Raw genomic sequence first — 15,959 nt, 5'->3', positions numbered from 1 at the left:
ATGGGAGAAAAATGAAGGGAATTTATCTTTCCCACTCTCTTTTTGGGCTTGTGCCATTTGCTTATAACAACTGCTCAGAAATCTGGATCCCATGCGCTATATGTGATGTCTCATCAAATCCAAAAGTGTATGTACAGAACAGTAACCAGCACTGGTAGGGTGCTGACTATGAGAATAAGAAGGGTTCATGAGAATCGGAGATGGTGCACAAGATTAGTATCCAATACACATCACCCTGAAAGACAATGGTGATGGAAACTCTTCCTAGTGTACAGAACTTGAAGCAAGAACTTGTCCATTTTGCTTGAAACCAAAGATAAATTTGTATATATGATGTATATGTACCACCTGATTTTGTCTTACAGATTGGCCTGTAGGTCCAGGGCTGGAAAAAAGATTGAAAGATTGATGACAACGAGTTATGGGTAGACGTATACACTGAACGTCTAGGACAAGGCCCAGAGTGAAAATGTTTTCGTCCTATGTGAATTCCCACCAGATAATGTAGAGAAGGCACCCAATAATCAGGTAAATAAGATAACCCATCCTGTCTGGATATTCACTGGAAGGACTGATGCTAAAGCTGAAGCTCCAGTATTTTGGTCATCTGATGCAAGCAGATGACTCATTGGAAAGGTCCCTGATGCAGGGAAAGATTTGAGGATGAAGGAAAAGAGGGCATCAGAGGATGAGATGGCTGGACGGCATCACCTATGTAATGACCATGAACTTGGGCAAACTTCAGGAGATGATGAGGGACAGGGAGGCCTGTCATGCACAGTCCAGGAGAGCTGCAAAGAGACAGACACAACTAGGCAACTAAACAACAACAATCAGGTAAATAAGATGACCCATCCTCTGGGTGTTGATCAGCCTCTTCTCAGTCACCTGGTGCTTACTCAATGGACTCTTGTACAAGTGTCTTATCAGTAGTGGTAAATGGATAAACCCATGGAATCCATACTCAGGCAGCAATTGTATTCCTACTGCTATAGACACCTGCACATAAAAGACCAACTCTGAGCCTGATTTTTCCGTATTTCTAAGAGAATCTAGACAGTCTTTTAGTGGCACGTTAATGACATTGAACCAACAGCAATTTATCCTCACAAAATAGGTACTATTCCAGAGGAAGATTCATTTGCCATCTTATATTGCTTCTGCCAGCACCACTGTTTTTCGATTTACAACATCAAATTCTCCAACAACATCACTTACAACCAAGAAACTGATTTTACCATTGAAAAATTCTGATAATGGGATTGCACTATGGAATGCAGTGGTTTTACAATGTACATCATCAACCAGAAAAAGATGGTCCAATTAAAATATGAGATGCACTGCTGAAGGCTCAGGCATGGCAGCAGTTTGGAAACCCCACTCTGTGATATAAGAACGTTGAACCATAAATTCTGGTGCACACCTAAGATCAACAACTAATAGGTGATGGCATTTTTTTCATAACCATTATAAACACACTCTTCAGAGAATAAAGAAGGGAGGTGGTTGCAGCTCCTATTTCTCTCAAACTAGTAACTCATTTACAAATCATTTTCTTTCCATCCCCCAACATAGGGCTCAGCCTTGTTCTAAGGGTCTAGTAAAGAAAGAAGTTCTTCCACCAGAGTAAAAACTCTGATTCTCATAAATAGGAATTTGCCACTACTCCCTGGCTCGTCGAGGTTTCTTGTGCTTAGTCGCCCAGTTGTATCCGACCCTTTGAGACTCCATGGACTGTGGTGAAGTACACAGCTGTGAACGTATTTAATGCCACTGAACTACACACTTAAAAACGGTTAAGATGGTAAATGTTATACGTACTTCACCATAATTTAAAATAATAATAAAACAACCTGAGCAAGTCCCTGGCTCAAGGATAAGTGCACAGTTGGTGCCTCAATAAATGTCAAGTCCCTTCTTACCACTCACTGGTGTGATAATGCCCTGAGGTACTGCGGAATAAATCGCTCTCCCCCTGATGTTAAAAGAATATCAAGTCTCCTGAAAAGGAATTGTTTTTGGAAGTAGGGAACAGAAGGTGGCCTTTAGAGGGGAGCTCTAGGCACCCCTGTCCATCCAAACCTCCTTAAAAGCAGCTCCCACACGAGGGCACAGCACGTAGGCCTGGGGTGATGACCAGCATCAAAGAAAGCAGCATGGCTCCTCCACGTAGCAGATACGATGCTTCACTCTATTACACAATGAGAACACGGGAGGGAACGCAAAGCAAGGACTAAACTCTGAGGAGCTTTCATTCGCCCCAGCCTCCAAGAAGCTCCAGACTCCAGCGGCATCTCAACCCCTCCGCCTTCCTCCTCCCTTGGCCCCGCCCAGTCTCCTCCCCCTCTGCCCGCCTCCCTTTCACGTTTGCCGTGGACGGGAAATCGAAAGTGAAATAAGGAACGGGCTGCTACCTACTGCGTCTTGAAAAGGTGAGTGAACTTGGCTAGACAGAGGTACCCCAGCTCTCCCTGGGGGACCTCTCTCCCCTGCCCCGGGTCTGAAAAGCCTCATCCAAGCCGTCCCCACCCCTAGAAACTTCGATCTCAGGTTTTCTTTCGCAATAGGTCTCCCTCAACCCTAACCCAGCAGTTCTTCCCCTGCAGCCTGGGAGGAGGCTGGGCTGTAAACCTGACTGGGATGTCCCCTGGAAGGAGCTCGGATTGCCCTGCTTCCGCCAACACCTGAGCTGGGAAGAAAGACCCAGGGAAACTGGGAGAACTAGGATGGCAACCTAGCTCGGGGGTAGTCCAGGGGAGCCCGGTGTGGGGTAGGTCCGCGATCCCTTAGACTGCTGCTGCTGCTGCTGCTAAGTCCCTTCAGTCGTGTCCGACTCTGTGAGACCCCATAGACGGCAGCCCACCAGGCTCCCCTGTCCCTGGGATTCTCCAGGCAAGAATACTGGAGTGGGTTGCCATTTCCTTCTCCAATGCATGAAGGTGAAAAGTGAAAGTGAAGTCGCTCAGTCCTGTCCGACTCTGAGCGACTCCACGGACTGCAGCCTACCGGCCTCCTCCTTCCATGGGATTTTCCAGGCAAGAGTGCTGGAGTGGGGTGCCATCGCCTTCTCCGATCCCTGAGACTGCTATCCCCAAAAGGCTCCCTCTGCAGGTGAGAGAGACAGGGTTGCTTAGGATATTAGAAAACTATGGGTCTATGCCCTAGAAGAAACAAAGGCGGTGCCAGGTTCAGAGTAGCTGAGAAGAGCCCAGGAAGTTCTTAATAAACCACACGCTTCTGTGTGTATGCACATACATATATATACACACATATACATATGCATATGTGTGTGTGCTCAGTCGTGTCTGACTTTTGCGACCCCATGGACTGTATGTAGGCCACCAGGCTCCTCTGTCCATGGGATTTCCCAGGTAAGATACTGAAGTGGGTTGCCATTTCCTTCTCCAGGGGATCTTCCCAACTCAGGGATCAAACCTGCTGTCTCCTGTGTCTCCTGCATTGGCAGGTGGATTCTTTACCACTTGCACCACCTAGGAAGCCCATGTACTTAATACGGATATCCTTATAAGAATATGTAAGAATAAATATTCTTATATATATTCATGTTACTGATAATTAGATACCAATAACTCCTACCTATTGAAAAGATTGATGAGAATGTATGTGAAGCACGTAGCACCTGACACATGGAAGGAGCACAGTCAACGGCCGCTACTGTTAAGATTAGCTTCTCAACAGAGTGGAAGACCAGTGGCCTGAGGCAGAAGATCAATAGGTAAAGCCTGGACTCTGAGGGGTTAAGCAGAGATGAACATGATGCAAGTCGAATTGTAAGCAGCTGTCTCTCAGGTTCTCAACAATTCTTGCTATCTCTTGGGGACTCATTGTCCCCTTATGTCTGACTGAATCAGTGACCCAGACTCTGGAAGAGGAGAGCTTGCTATTCAGGTTGAGGTCCTTGTCTTTTCTTGTTTTCACTCCCTCCAGTTCACCCTCTTTCATGGTTCCCTTTTCTCACCTGGCTCTTCTCTTCCCTCCCTTTTCTCTTCTCCTCCCCTCACCGCAAGATCTCCCCAGCACTACTGAAGAGGAGCATCACCCCAATGGCCTCAGCCGTACCCTTGACAATGATGTGGGAGGAGGTCACGTGTTCTATCTGCCTGGATCCCATGGTGGAGCCTATGAGCATTGAATGTGGCCATAGCTTCTGCCAGGAGTGCATCTCTGAGGTCGGGAAAGAAGTGGGTAGCGTCTGTCCTGTGTGCCGACGCCACTTCCTGCTCCAGAATCTCCGGCCCAATCGACAGGTAGCCAACATGGTGGACAACCTTAGAAAAATCAGCCAGGGTGCCAAGGAGGGCCCACATGGGGAGCTGTGTGTGGTGCACAGAGAGAAAATTCACCTCTTCTGTGAGGAAGATGGAAAGGCCCTTTGCTGGGTGTGTTCCCAGTCCCAGAAACACCGTGATCATCCCATGGTCCCTATTGAGGAGGCTGCTCAGGAGTACCAGGTGAGGCCTCAGCACCGAGGCAGGAACAGGTAAAAAGGAGATGGGGGCCCTGTTGACGGCTTTGTTCCCCAGAGCTGGGAATGGGAGAGAGTTACCTGTGGGGCTGGAGAAAGGATAGAGGTCTCCTGCCTTCTACATCTTATTTAAGGGGGAAATGGCAAGCTCAGAACAGTTTTCTCATTCTCCTGGAGCAGGAATGTGCTATGGGAAAATGCTTTAAGAATCTTCTTCCCTTGTGGCCTCCTGCTTAATTAGAAACAAGCAGTTTGCCCCCACCCTTTGTACCCCAACCGTGTGGCCCTATTTTGTAAGAAATATCAGGCTTTTTCCAAAACCTTCCCATCCACAGAGTTCCTACCCCAAACAGACTACAGTCCTTCCTTGTCCTCTGCACTCAGGCTCTTCTAAGAACCAGTATGATCTTCCCCCCACTTCACACCACTGCACCCTACTTCTTGACCTGACTGGGTATCATCTTGCTTTCGTTCTCTGCAGGAGAAGCTTCAGGTGGCACTAAATAAACTAAGACATAAGCAGGAGTTGGCTGAGAAGCTGGAATTGGACATTGCAATGAAGAAAGCATCCTGGAAGGCAAGAGTCATATCCTGAAGGGAATCTTAGATCTGAAGCCTGGGGAGGGTCCAGCTATGCCAGTCTCTATATCTCACTCCCCAAGAACCAGCTGCCCCATAGGTCTCTTGATGGAGGGAATTAAAAGAGTGTAGAGATCAAAAAGAGCTCCCAATCAGATGGAGAGAGAGTCTTAGGAGAAGGTGCTGAGGGACAAGATGCACCCTAATGCTCCTGCTTCTTGAGCCCAGTCTCTGGAGATGACAGCACAGGGCCTCAGGGTCTGGGACAGAGGAATGCCAGGAGAGATGCCCAATGTCAAGAAATGACAAGTTGTCAAGAAATGACAATGACTGTGAGGACCAGACTTAAGGGAGCCATAAAGGCCTGAGATGGGCTTCCCTGGTGGCTCAGATGGTAAAGAATCTGCCTGCAGTATCGGAAACCCGGGTTCAATCCCTGGATTGGGAAGATCCCCTGAAGAAGGGAATGGCTACCCACTCCAGTATTCTTGCCTGGAGAATCCCATGGACAAAGGAGCCTGGCGGGCTACAGCCCATAGAGTTACAAAGAGTTGGACATGACTGAGAAACTAACACTTTCACTTTCAAAGGCCTAAGATAGGAAAACCAGTCTGACCAGGTAGTTACTTGACCATGTCCAGCTCACTGGTCCAAAATGTAATGGAGAGCTAAAGCTTGTTCCACCCCAGGGATTAGGAGGTGGGGTGGGTCAGGGACTAGAAAGGAGCAGAAGGAGCTCATGGCCAAGAGATCCCAGAAGAGGAAGACTTGAGACCCAGAAAGCATAAGGCAGGCTGTGGTGGTATTGAGTGACCCTCCAGTTACAAGCAGGAGAGGGCAAGCATAGAATATCTCAAAGACTCCTTTTTCCCAAACTTAGGAACCAGGTTATAAGCCTGGCTTTGCAGGTTTGTTGGAGTAGGGCCAGGTGTTACTCGCTCAGTTGCTAAGATATGAAGACAAAGGGGCACATTGAGGGAGCAGGGGTGACTTGAAGGAGGTTGAGGAAATCTCTGATACCACAGGCTGATGCAGCTGTGATAGGAGAGCAACTACGGTGCACCTCCCCACCGAACCCCACCAGTCCCATTCCCCTCAGGCCCAGAAGCCTCACCCACCTCCCTTCCCAGCAAAATTGTGTATGTGTGTATTCCCAGACAGAGCCAGAGTGGAGTAGGAGTACATATAGATACTTCCATTCCCAAATCTTAGGGGATTATGATTAAAAACCACCTTTCTTTCCATTGACACCAAAGGGGAAGGTTGAGGCGCACAAATTAAGAATTCATGAAGAGTTTGTAAAGCAGAAAAACTTCCTGGCCGAAGAGGAGCAGAAGCAACTGCAGAAGCTAGAGGAGGAGGAGAGGCAACAGCTGAGAACCCTGGGGGACACAGAGGCTAGGCTGGCCCAGCAGATCCAGGCCCTGCAGGAGCTGATCGCAGAGCTGGAGAGGAGGAGGCGGGGCTCGGCGCTGGAGCTGCTGCAGGTGAGGCCTGAGGACAGCTCCTCTCTGAGACTCAGGGAGTAACTGAAAAAACCCAGTTTTTGTGTTCTCTGCCTCTTCAGGGCACACAGAAACTTGGTCCCTGGCATTTTCTTAAATAAACTGGAATTCAGACCTATGAGTGGTTTGCATTCAAAGCCTAGAAAGGTACAAATTAGAAAGGAATATTCCATGCAGTAATGAAAAGAAATGGACATCTCTAGTAAGTGTCTGTTCTAACACACAATCAGATTCATGATCTTGAGAACGTACCTTAATCTTTCTGAGGATCAGGTTTCTCCTATGTTAAATGGATATTATAAAATTACATATCTTAGGGCCCCAACCTTGCCACCAATTCCTTCCATAACTCTAAATTAAGTCATTTTCTTTTCCTAGACCTAATTTCTCCATTTGTAAACAAGGGCAGCAGGGAATAGGCTAAATGACAAGGAGTTCCCCAGGCTTTAGTTATAAATGTAACATGTTTACACTTCTATGAGCTATATATGTATAACTGTATCACTCTGCCATATATCTGAAACATTGTCAATCAACTGTATTTCAATTTTATAAAAAGAAAAAAAAAAAAGAGGCAGAGAACACAAGGGATCTGTTCTTGGGAGAACCCCATGGGGTCTGCTCAATTTCAGTACATAAATATAAAATGCTTAGAACAGTGCCTGGCACACAGTATGTGGTTGCATAAATATTATTTAATTTTATTATCATTTATGTTATAAAATACCTACTGAATACCTGCCTCTGAGGAGGCCTTAAAAATAGCTGAGAAAAGAAGATAAGCAAAAGGCAAAGGAGAAAAGGAATGGAGTTTCAAAGAATAGCAAGGAAAGAGAGATAAGAAAGCTTTCCTCAGTGATCAATGCAAAGAAATAGAGGAAAACAATAAAACTGGAAAGACTAGAGATCTTCAAGAAAATTAGAGATACCAAGGGAACATTTCATGCAAAGTGAAAGTAAGTGAAAGTGAAAGTCACTCGGTCATGCCCAACTCTTTGCAACCCCATGGACTATTCAGTCCGTGGAATTCTCCAGGCCAGAATACTGGAGTGGGTAGCCTTTCCCTTCTATAGGGGATCTTCCCAACCCAGGGATCGAACCCAGGTCTCCCACATTGCAGGTGGATTCTTTACCAGCTGAGCCACAAGGGAAGCCCAAGATGGGCACAATAAAGGACAGAAATAGTATGGACCTCTGAAACTCCAGTACTTTGGCCACCTCATGCGAAGAGTTGACTCATTGGAAAAGACTCATGCTGGGAGGGATTGGGAGCAGGAGGAGAAGGGGACGACAGAGGATGAGATGGCTGGATGGCATCACTGACTCAATGGACGTGAGTCTGAGTGAACTCTGGGAGTTGGCGAGGGACAGGGAGGCCTGGCATGCTGCGATTCATGGGGTCGCAAAGAGTCGGACACGACTGAGCAACTGATCAGATCTGAACAGAAGCAGAAGATATTAAAAAGAGGTGGCAAGAATACACAGAAGAACTATGCAAAAAAGATCTTTATGACCCAGATAACCACAATGGTGTGATCACTCACCTAGAGCCAGACACCCTGGAATGCGAAGTCAAGTGGGCCTTATGAAGCATCACTACGAACAAAGCTAGCGGAGGTGATGGAATTCCAGTTGAGCTATTTAAATCCTAAAAGATGATGCTGTGAAAATGGTGTACTCAATATGCCAGCAAATTTGGAAAACTCAGCAGTGAACACAGAACTGCAAAAGGTCAGTTTTCGTTCCAATCCCTAAAAAAGGCAATGCCAAAAAATGCTCAAACTACCACACAATCGCACGCATCTCACACACTAGCAAAGTAATGCTTAAAATTCTCAAAGCCAGGCTTCAACAGTACATGAACCATGAACTTCCAGATGTTCAGGCTGGATTTAGAAAAGGCACAGGAACCAGAGATCAAATTGCCATCATCCACTGGATCATCAAAAAGGCAAGAGAGTTCCAGAAAAACATCTACCTCTGCTTTACTGACTACACCAAAGTCTTTGACTGTGTAAATCACAACAAACTGTGGAAAATTCTAAAGATATGGGAATACCAGACCACTTGACCTGCCTCCTGAGAAATCTGTATGCAGGTCAAGAAGCAACAGTCAGAACTGGACATGGGACAACAGACTGGTTCCAAATCAGGAAAGGAGTATATCAAGGCTGTATATTGTCACCCTGTTTATTTAATTTATATGCAGAATACATCATTCAAAATGCCGGGCTGGATGAAGCACAAGCTGGAATCAAGATTGCCAGGAGAAATATCAATAACCTCAGACCCATAGATGATACCACCCTTATAGCAGAAAGTGAAGAAGAACTAAAGAGCCTCTTGATGAAAGTGAAAGAGTAGAGTGAAAAGGTTGGCTTAAAGCTCAACATTCAGAAAATTAAGATCATGGCATCCAGTCCCATCACTTCATGGCAAATAGATGTGGAAACAGTAGCAGACTTTATTTCGGGGGGCTCCAAAATCACTGCAGATAGTGACTGCAGCCATGAAATTAAAAGATGCTTGCCACTTGGAAGAAAAGTTATGACCACCCTAGACAACGCATTAAAAAGCAGAGACATTACTTTGCCAACAAAGGTCTGTCTAGTCAAACCTATGGTTTTTTGAGTAGTCATGTATGGAAGTGAGAGTTGGACTATAAAGAAAGCTGAGCACCTAAGAATTGATGCTTTTGAACTGTGGTGTTGAAGAAGACTCTTGAGAGTCCCTTGGACTGCAAGGAGATCCAACCAGTCCATCCTAAAGAAAATCAGTCCTGAATATTCATTGGAAGGACTGATGCTGAAGCTGAAACTCCAATACTTTCTCCACCTGATGTGAAGAACTGACTCATTTGAAAAGACCCTGATGCTGGGAAAGATTGAAGGCAGGAGGAGAAAGGGAGGAGGGGATGACAGAGGATGAGATGGTTGGATGGCATCACTGACTCAATGGACATGAGTTTGAGAAATCTCTGGGAGTTGGTGATGGACAGGAAAGCCTGGCATGCTGCAGTCCATGGGGTCTTAAAGAGTCAGACACAACTGAGTGACTGAACTGAGTGACTGACCTACTGAATATAAAAACAGTAGGTTGGAAATGACAAAATGAAGCTAAAAGTAAAATAAGTGAGAAAATAAAATTAAACCTTGTGCACGTTATTTTGCTCTCCCAGGAAAATAAGGACAAAGAAATGAGAATTGTAGAGAAATATTAAAATATGACTTTGTTTCTCCCTTATTTGGCCTAAGCCAGTATTCTCATTTGGTATTACAGCTTTGATGTATATGCTCATTGCACAGATTATTGAGTTATATAGCCATCCTTGTCATTTTGCTTTTTCTATGCCTGTTTACTAATCTTTAAATGGAATATAAATAACAGTACTTACCTAATAGGAGCTTATAAATAATTAAACAAGTTATACCAAAAAAAAAAAAAAATCTGTTCTAAGCAATAGTAGCCATGTGTTGTTACTGCTACTTTTCCTAATTTTTGTTTTTTGTTGTTCAGTCACTAAGTTGTATATGACTCTTAACGATTTCATAGACTGCAGCACACCAGGCTTCCCAAAGTTTGCTCAAATTCATATCCATTGAGTCAGCAATACTATCTAACCATGTCATCCTCTGCATCCCTCTTCTCCTTTTGCCTTCAATCTTTCCCAGCATCAGGGTCTTTTCCAATGAGTCGGCTCTTCGCATCACGTCGCCGAAGTATTAGAGCTTCAGCATCAGTCCTTCTAATGAATATTTAAGATTGATTTCCTTTCAAATTGACTGATTTGATCTCCTTGCAGTCCAAAGGACTCTGAAGAGTCTTCTTCAGCAACACAATTCTAATTTATTTCATAATACTATAAATAACTGAAAATTCTTAAGTAGCACATAAAATTGTCGGCATTCAGTCCCTCATGACAATGCAATGAGGTGGCTGCTACCATTATTACCCCTATTTCATAGATGAGAGAACTTAAGGTGCAAAGAAGTTAAGAGGTTTAGTGATAGACTGAAGCTAAGAAACTTAACCAAGTTCGCCTGAATAAGAGGTATTATCAGCTGAGTAAGAGGTATTAAGTAGAACACACATCAATGAATTTATTTTTTAAATAGTTTTTTTTAATAAATTCACTGATGTGTGTTCCACTTAAAAATCATCTCACACCCAGCAATGATGAGCTTCCCTCACTTTGGGAAACTTTGGACTACATGGTCTCAAAAGTCCCTCTGCTGTAGCATTCTGTGGTTCCTCTTTTCCCCATACCTTTTCATTGTCTCTTGGTCAGATACAATCATGAAAAAATTTGTTTGTACATAAAAGCCAATAAGATTGATTTGACTTGGTGGCTCTCTTCTTCCCATGATCTAAATCTTCTGCCCTTCTCTGAGTTGAGCTCTCTGAGGCACTTTTGACAGGGCCTAGGAGCCTGCCAGTCCCTGGGTAAGGACTCTAGACCCTGCCCCAGAACATTCTCAGATGCTTTGGTTTCACATACATGACAGGGACAACATTAACCATAGTGTAGGACAGCGCTTTAAACCCTTCCTCCCCAGCACTGCAAATCCACAAATGAGAGCAGTTTCTGTGCATTCCGTGTGTCCTGACTGGGCCATTCTTTCTTTGTGACTGGGTCTGGGCCTCAGCCAGGCAGAGCTATTTGCTCCTTTCTTCTCCCCCAGGAAGATTCCATCAGGAAGAATCTGATCTTTTTAATTTGTTTTCTGAATCAGATTTTGTAAGCTACTCTTCCTTCCCCTCTCGGAGAAGGCAATGGCACCCCACTCCAGTACTCTTGCCTGGAAAATCCCATGGACAGAGGAGCCTGGTAGGCTGCAGTCCATGGGGTCGCAAAGAGTTGGACACGACTGAGCAACTTCACTTTCACTTTTCACTTTCATGTTTTGGAGAAGGAAATGGCAACCCACTCCAGTGTTCTTGCCTGGAGAATCCCAGGGACAGCAGACCCTGGTGGGCTACCACCTGTGGGGTCGCACAGAGTCTGACACAACTGAAGAGACTTAGCAGCAACAGCAGCAGCTTCCTCCCCCTGATTACAGGTCACACCCATGCTGGGTTTCTGCTTCCTCATCCATTTCAAGGTGGTCAGAGGCATTTTTCAGGCCTTGGTCCAGAGGCTTGGGGCAGAGCAGTGTTCTGTAGACCTCAGGGTGACATCGCTTTACCCACACGACTGAAGTCTCAGTTGTAAACTAGTGACTCCAGAACTTACTGTCTGTTTCTTGTCTCCTCAGGAGGTGAAAAGTGTCCTGGAAAGGTAAGGAAAGGTTTTCTTCATTAGAGAAGGGGGAAGTATATATCTTAAAAAAGAGTTTTAGTTAGAAAACATGCATTGAAGTCATCCCTATCCTCCTTCCTATTCTCAAAGACCCAGTCCTCCTTAAAATATGTTCTGGTCTCAGAAGACTAATTATTGGACATCTCAGTTGGTGAATGTCAACCCACTCCAGTATTCTTGCCTGGACAGTCCCATGGACAGAGGAGGCTGGCAGGCTACAGTCCCTGGGGTCACAAAGAGTTGGACACGACTGAGCAACTGAACACACACAGTTGGTAAGGTGCCCAAAGTAACTGGCATGTCATATCTTCACAAAGTGAAATAATGGACAGGGAAGTTGAGTTTACAGTCTGCTGCGACTCTTTTAAAAAGTATCTAACTGGTTTCCAAAAGAGCCATGGGTAAGACCCACAGCATGGGTGAGACTCCTTGAGGTTCCTCATGGAGGTGATTCAGCCTGTATCAGACACCCTGAGTTATGAAGTGAAACAGAAGGTACTTGTGTAATGACCTAGGACCCGGAGAGACATACAGGCTGGCCAGATGACACAGACGCTCATGTAGCCATCAAGGCTTAGATAGAAACAAAATCCTACCTACTTTTGCCCTCTGTCCCTAACACAGATCCTAACACAGATTGTTGTAGTTGTTGTTTAGTTGCTGAGTTGTGTCCAGGCTTCCCTGGTGGCTCAGATGGTAAAGAATCCATCTGCAATGTGGGAGACCTGGGTTCGATCCCTGGGTTGGGAAGATCCCCTGGAAAAGGGAACAGCTACCCACTCCAGTAATTTTGCCTGGAGATTTCCAAGGACAGAGGAGCCTGGCATGCTACAGTCCATGGGGTCACAAAGAGCTGGACATGACTGGGCAGCTTTCACTTCACTGTGTCCAACTTTTTGCAACACCATGGACTGTAGCCCCAGGCTCTTCTGCCCATGGGATTTCCCATACAAGAATTCTGGAATGGGTTGCCATTTCCTTCTCCAGGGAATCTTTCTGACCCAAGGGATTGAACCCATGTCTCCTGCATTGGGAAGTGGATTCTTTACCAGTGCATCATCTGGGAAGCCCCCCTAACACAGGAGCTGTTTGCAAATTTGCATCAGATTAAATTATCAGTCATCCACAAGGGTGGTATAGCCATCGGATTTGGGCAGGATGAGGTAGGAGTTGGAGACAGGGTCTCTAATTCTTTTTCCCCCAGGAGTGAATCCTGGAACCTGAAGGAGTTGGATGTAGCCTCCACAGACCTGAGGAATGTATTCTATGTGCCCGGGATTAAGAAGATGCTGAGGACGTGTGGAGGTGAGGCCAGCACCACGGGTGTGGGACTGTCTTGCCAAGGGAGTGAAGGGGATAAGGAGGGTGCCTAGTGCATCCCTGGGTTGGAAAGAGATGGCAAGTTAGAGTAGGTGAGGTAGGTGCAGAAATAGGGAAGGTGGTTCCCTCAAAGGTCAGGGCAAGGGTCAGAGTTGGCTAGGGGTTATCTCCTCACACAGTGAGGCTCAGGGTCACCCCTTCATCCTCATCCCTCCACTGCTGGCACAGGGTTGCTGACTCTGCACAGTCTCCCAGCCTGACTGTGGCCCTCTCTCTGCAGTACACATCACCCTGGATCCACAGACAGCCAATCCGTGGCTCATCCTTTCGGAGAATCGGAGACAAGTGAGGCTTGCAAACACCCGGCAGGAAGTGCCTGAAAATGAGGAGAGATTTGATACTTACCCCATGGTACTGGGTGCCCAGCGCTTTGACTCTGGGAAAGTTTACTGGGAGGTAGATGTGACGGGAAAGGAAGCCTGGGACTTGGGGGTTTGTAGAGACAATGTGCGGAGGAAGGGACAGTTTTTGCTCAACTCCGACACTGGCTTTTGGATAATCTGGCTGTGGAACAAACAAAAATATGAGGCTGGCACCTGCCCCCAGACTCCCCTCCACCTTCAAGTGCCTCCAAACCGAATTGGGATCTTCCTAGATTATGAGGCCAGCACTGTCTCTTTCTACAACATCACTGACCACGGCTCCCTCATCTACACCTTCTCTGAATGTGCCTTTGCTGGACCCCTGCGGCCCTTCTTCAATCCTGGTTTCAATGATAGAGGAACAAACTCAGCCCCTCTGATCCTCTGTCCACTTAAGACAGGCTGATAGGGATCCAGATGATTCTCTCTGGACACAAGCAACCCCTCTGTTGGTTCCACTCCTCAGCCAGTGACCCTGTCTCATGTGCCCATGAACTCCAAACCACCTTTGTCTCTGCAGATGTATCAGGATACCACAAGCAAACTGGCCCCAAGGTCACCTGCAGTCTATGTCAAATGACCTACAGCACCAGGCAGGATTCCTGCCCTATGTTGCTTTATGATTCCCTCCATGAAATAAACTACTTGCATTTGGCCCCCAAACTCACCTGGATCAACTAAAGCATGTTTCTGCCTTCTGCATGTGACTTCAAGTTTTGCTTTTTCCTCTCCATCTCTAGGCTTTTGGTCCAATCTCTACTATGTATCTTGCAAAGTGAAAGTGAAGTCACTCAGTCATGTCTGACTCTGTGCAACCCCATGGACTGCAGCCTACCAGGCTCTTCTGTCCATGGGATTTTCCAGGCAAGAGTACTGGAGTGGGTTGCCATTTCCTTCTCCAGAGGATCTTCCCAACCCAGATTGAACCTGGGTCTCCCGCATTGTAGGCAGACACTTTACCATCTGAGCCACCAGGGAAGTCCCATGTATCTTGCAAAGGACTTCCTAAATAAATTGTTCTCAATCTAATCCCATCATTCCTATCTTGTATACCTCGAGGATTATCTTCCCAACATACATCTGATCAAGAGTGGCTTCACAGTGCCTATAGGAAAATAGGCATTAACAGGCATTAACTTTTAAAATGAAGGCTGAATTATGCATGTCTTAGATTGCCATGTTAAATATCTAACCAGCTATGATCCCTCATTTCCACTGTTATCTCCCAACCACATCTTGTTGATAGTGGTGTTGGTTAAAGAACATATCAACATAAATGGCCAGTGTGATAGTTTTTTGATAGACCAACTTGCCTAGGCTATAAGGCCCCAGGTTTTCAATCAAACACTAATCCAGATTGTTGCTATGAAGGTATTTTTGTAGATGTCATCAAAGTCCATAATGATTTGACTTTAAATAAGGGACATTGTCCTAGATAAGCTGGGTGGGCCTAATGTTCAATCAGGTGGAAGTCTAAGGGCGGATCTGAGGCTCCTGTGAAGAAGATAGTCCACTTGTGAATAGCAGCTTCAACTCATGCCCAAGAGTCTGAACTTCACCTTCCTCAATAATCTGCCCTGTGGATTTTATGACTTGTCTTGCCAGCCCTCCCAGATGTATAAGTGAATTTCTTATCATAAGCAAATCTCATAATATTTATTTTCTGTTCTCCTCCAGTTGAACCCTAACTGGTGTGAAGGCCAGGAAGGAGGTAATAGCATCACCTGATTTCAGCACACACTTTTCTTGAATTTAAACTTTTTAAGTTGGCACAATGAAGCTCTACATGTGAATGTCAGTAGGCTGCCTGAGAGCCACTGTCCTTCCAGGAAATGTGATTCCTTATCTAAAATAGAATCTCAGATTGCCCTTAGCACATATGCTAAATATTTCATGAAAAACTTAGATATTACACAAAGATGTCAGTGACCTTAAAAAAAGCTGTTGTTTTTAGATCTGTCTTAACACTGGACAGAAAGAAGGTACTTTGATGGAAACATAGCAACAACAGAATCCTCAGGCAAGAGACAACATCACAGAGCTAACTCAATGTAAGTTGCCAAAGGTGACCAGTGCGTTGGTTGATACACTAGAAAGAATATGGAGAATTCGATTCGTCATGAATGGGATGTGCTGGGAGAGGGTTGGATTCTGTATATCCAACATGGGTCAAAGAAATATTTTTTATTAGAAGGGTAGATTATGAAATCAGCTTTTCTACTTCTCTGCTTTGGGGGTGGTCAATGTAATTGATGATGGGTTTTTCCCCCCTTCAGTTGATATGCTGATGTGAGGACACTGCCATAATGATATAAACTTAAATAAATTTTTATTTCTCAAAATCTGAA

At 45.4% G+C, this 15,959-nt stretch overlaps 1 protein-coding gene across 3 annotated transcripts; it reads left to right on the top strand.

Annotated features, from left to right (window-relative positions):
* Window positions 1-2,287: 2,287 nt before the first annotated feature.
* Window positions 2,288-15,959, top strand: TRIM21 (tripartite motif containing 21). 3 transcript variants are annotated; one of them, XM_006062019.4, is made up of 7 exons: window positions 2,288-2,432; window positions 4,029-4,472; window positions 4,968-5,063; window positions 6,322-6,552; window positions 11,826-11,848; window positions 13,074-13,174; window positions 13,470-15,959. In XM_006062019.4, the coding sequence occupies exons 2-7, from the start codon at window positions 4,065-4,067 to the stop codon at window positions 14,015-14,017; spliced, it is 1,407 nt and encodes a 468-aa protein (XP_006062081.3). In that variant the 5' UTR covers window positions 2,288-2,432; window positions 4,029-4,064; the 3' UTR covers window positions 14,018-15,959. The 3 variants fall into 3 exon arrangements, with proteins under 3 accessions (XP_006062081.3, XP_044785366.2, XP_006062082.3); XM_044929431.2 differs by lacking the exon at window positions 2,288-2,432 and adding an exon at window positions 2,966-3,111 and having other exon boundaries at window positions 4,029-4,268; XM_006062020.4 differs by lacking the exon at window positions 2,288-2,432 and adding an exon at window positions 2,967-3,111.

The sequence above is a fragment of the Bubalus bubalis genome, chromosome 16 (genome assembly GCF_019923935.1).
Source record: "Bubalus bubalis isolate 160015118507 breed Murrah chromosome 16, NDDB_SH_1, whole genome shotgun sequence".
In the NCBI taxonomy this organism is placed as follows: Eukaryota; Metazoa; Chordata; class Mammalia; order Artiodactyla; family Bovidae; genus Bubalus; species Bubalus bubalis.
Note: the sequence above shows the minus strand (reverse complement) of the source record. Positions and strands in the feature narration are given on the sequence as shown.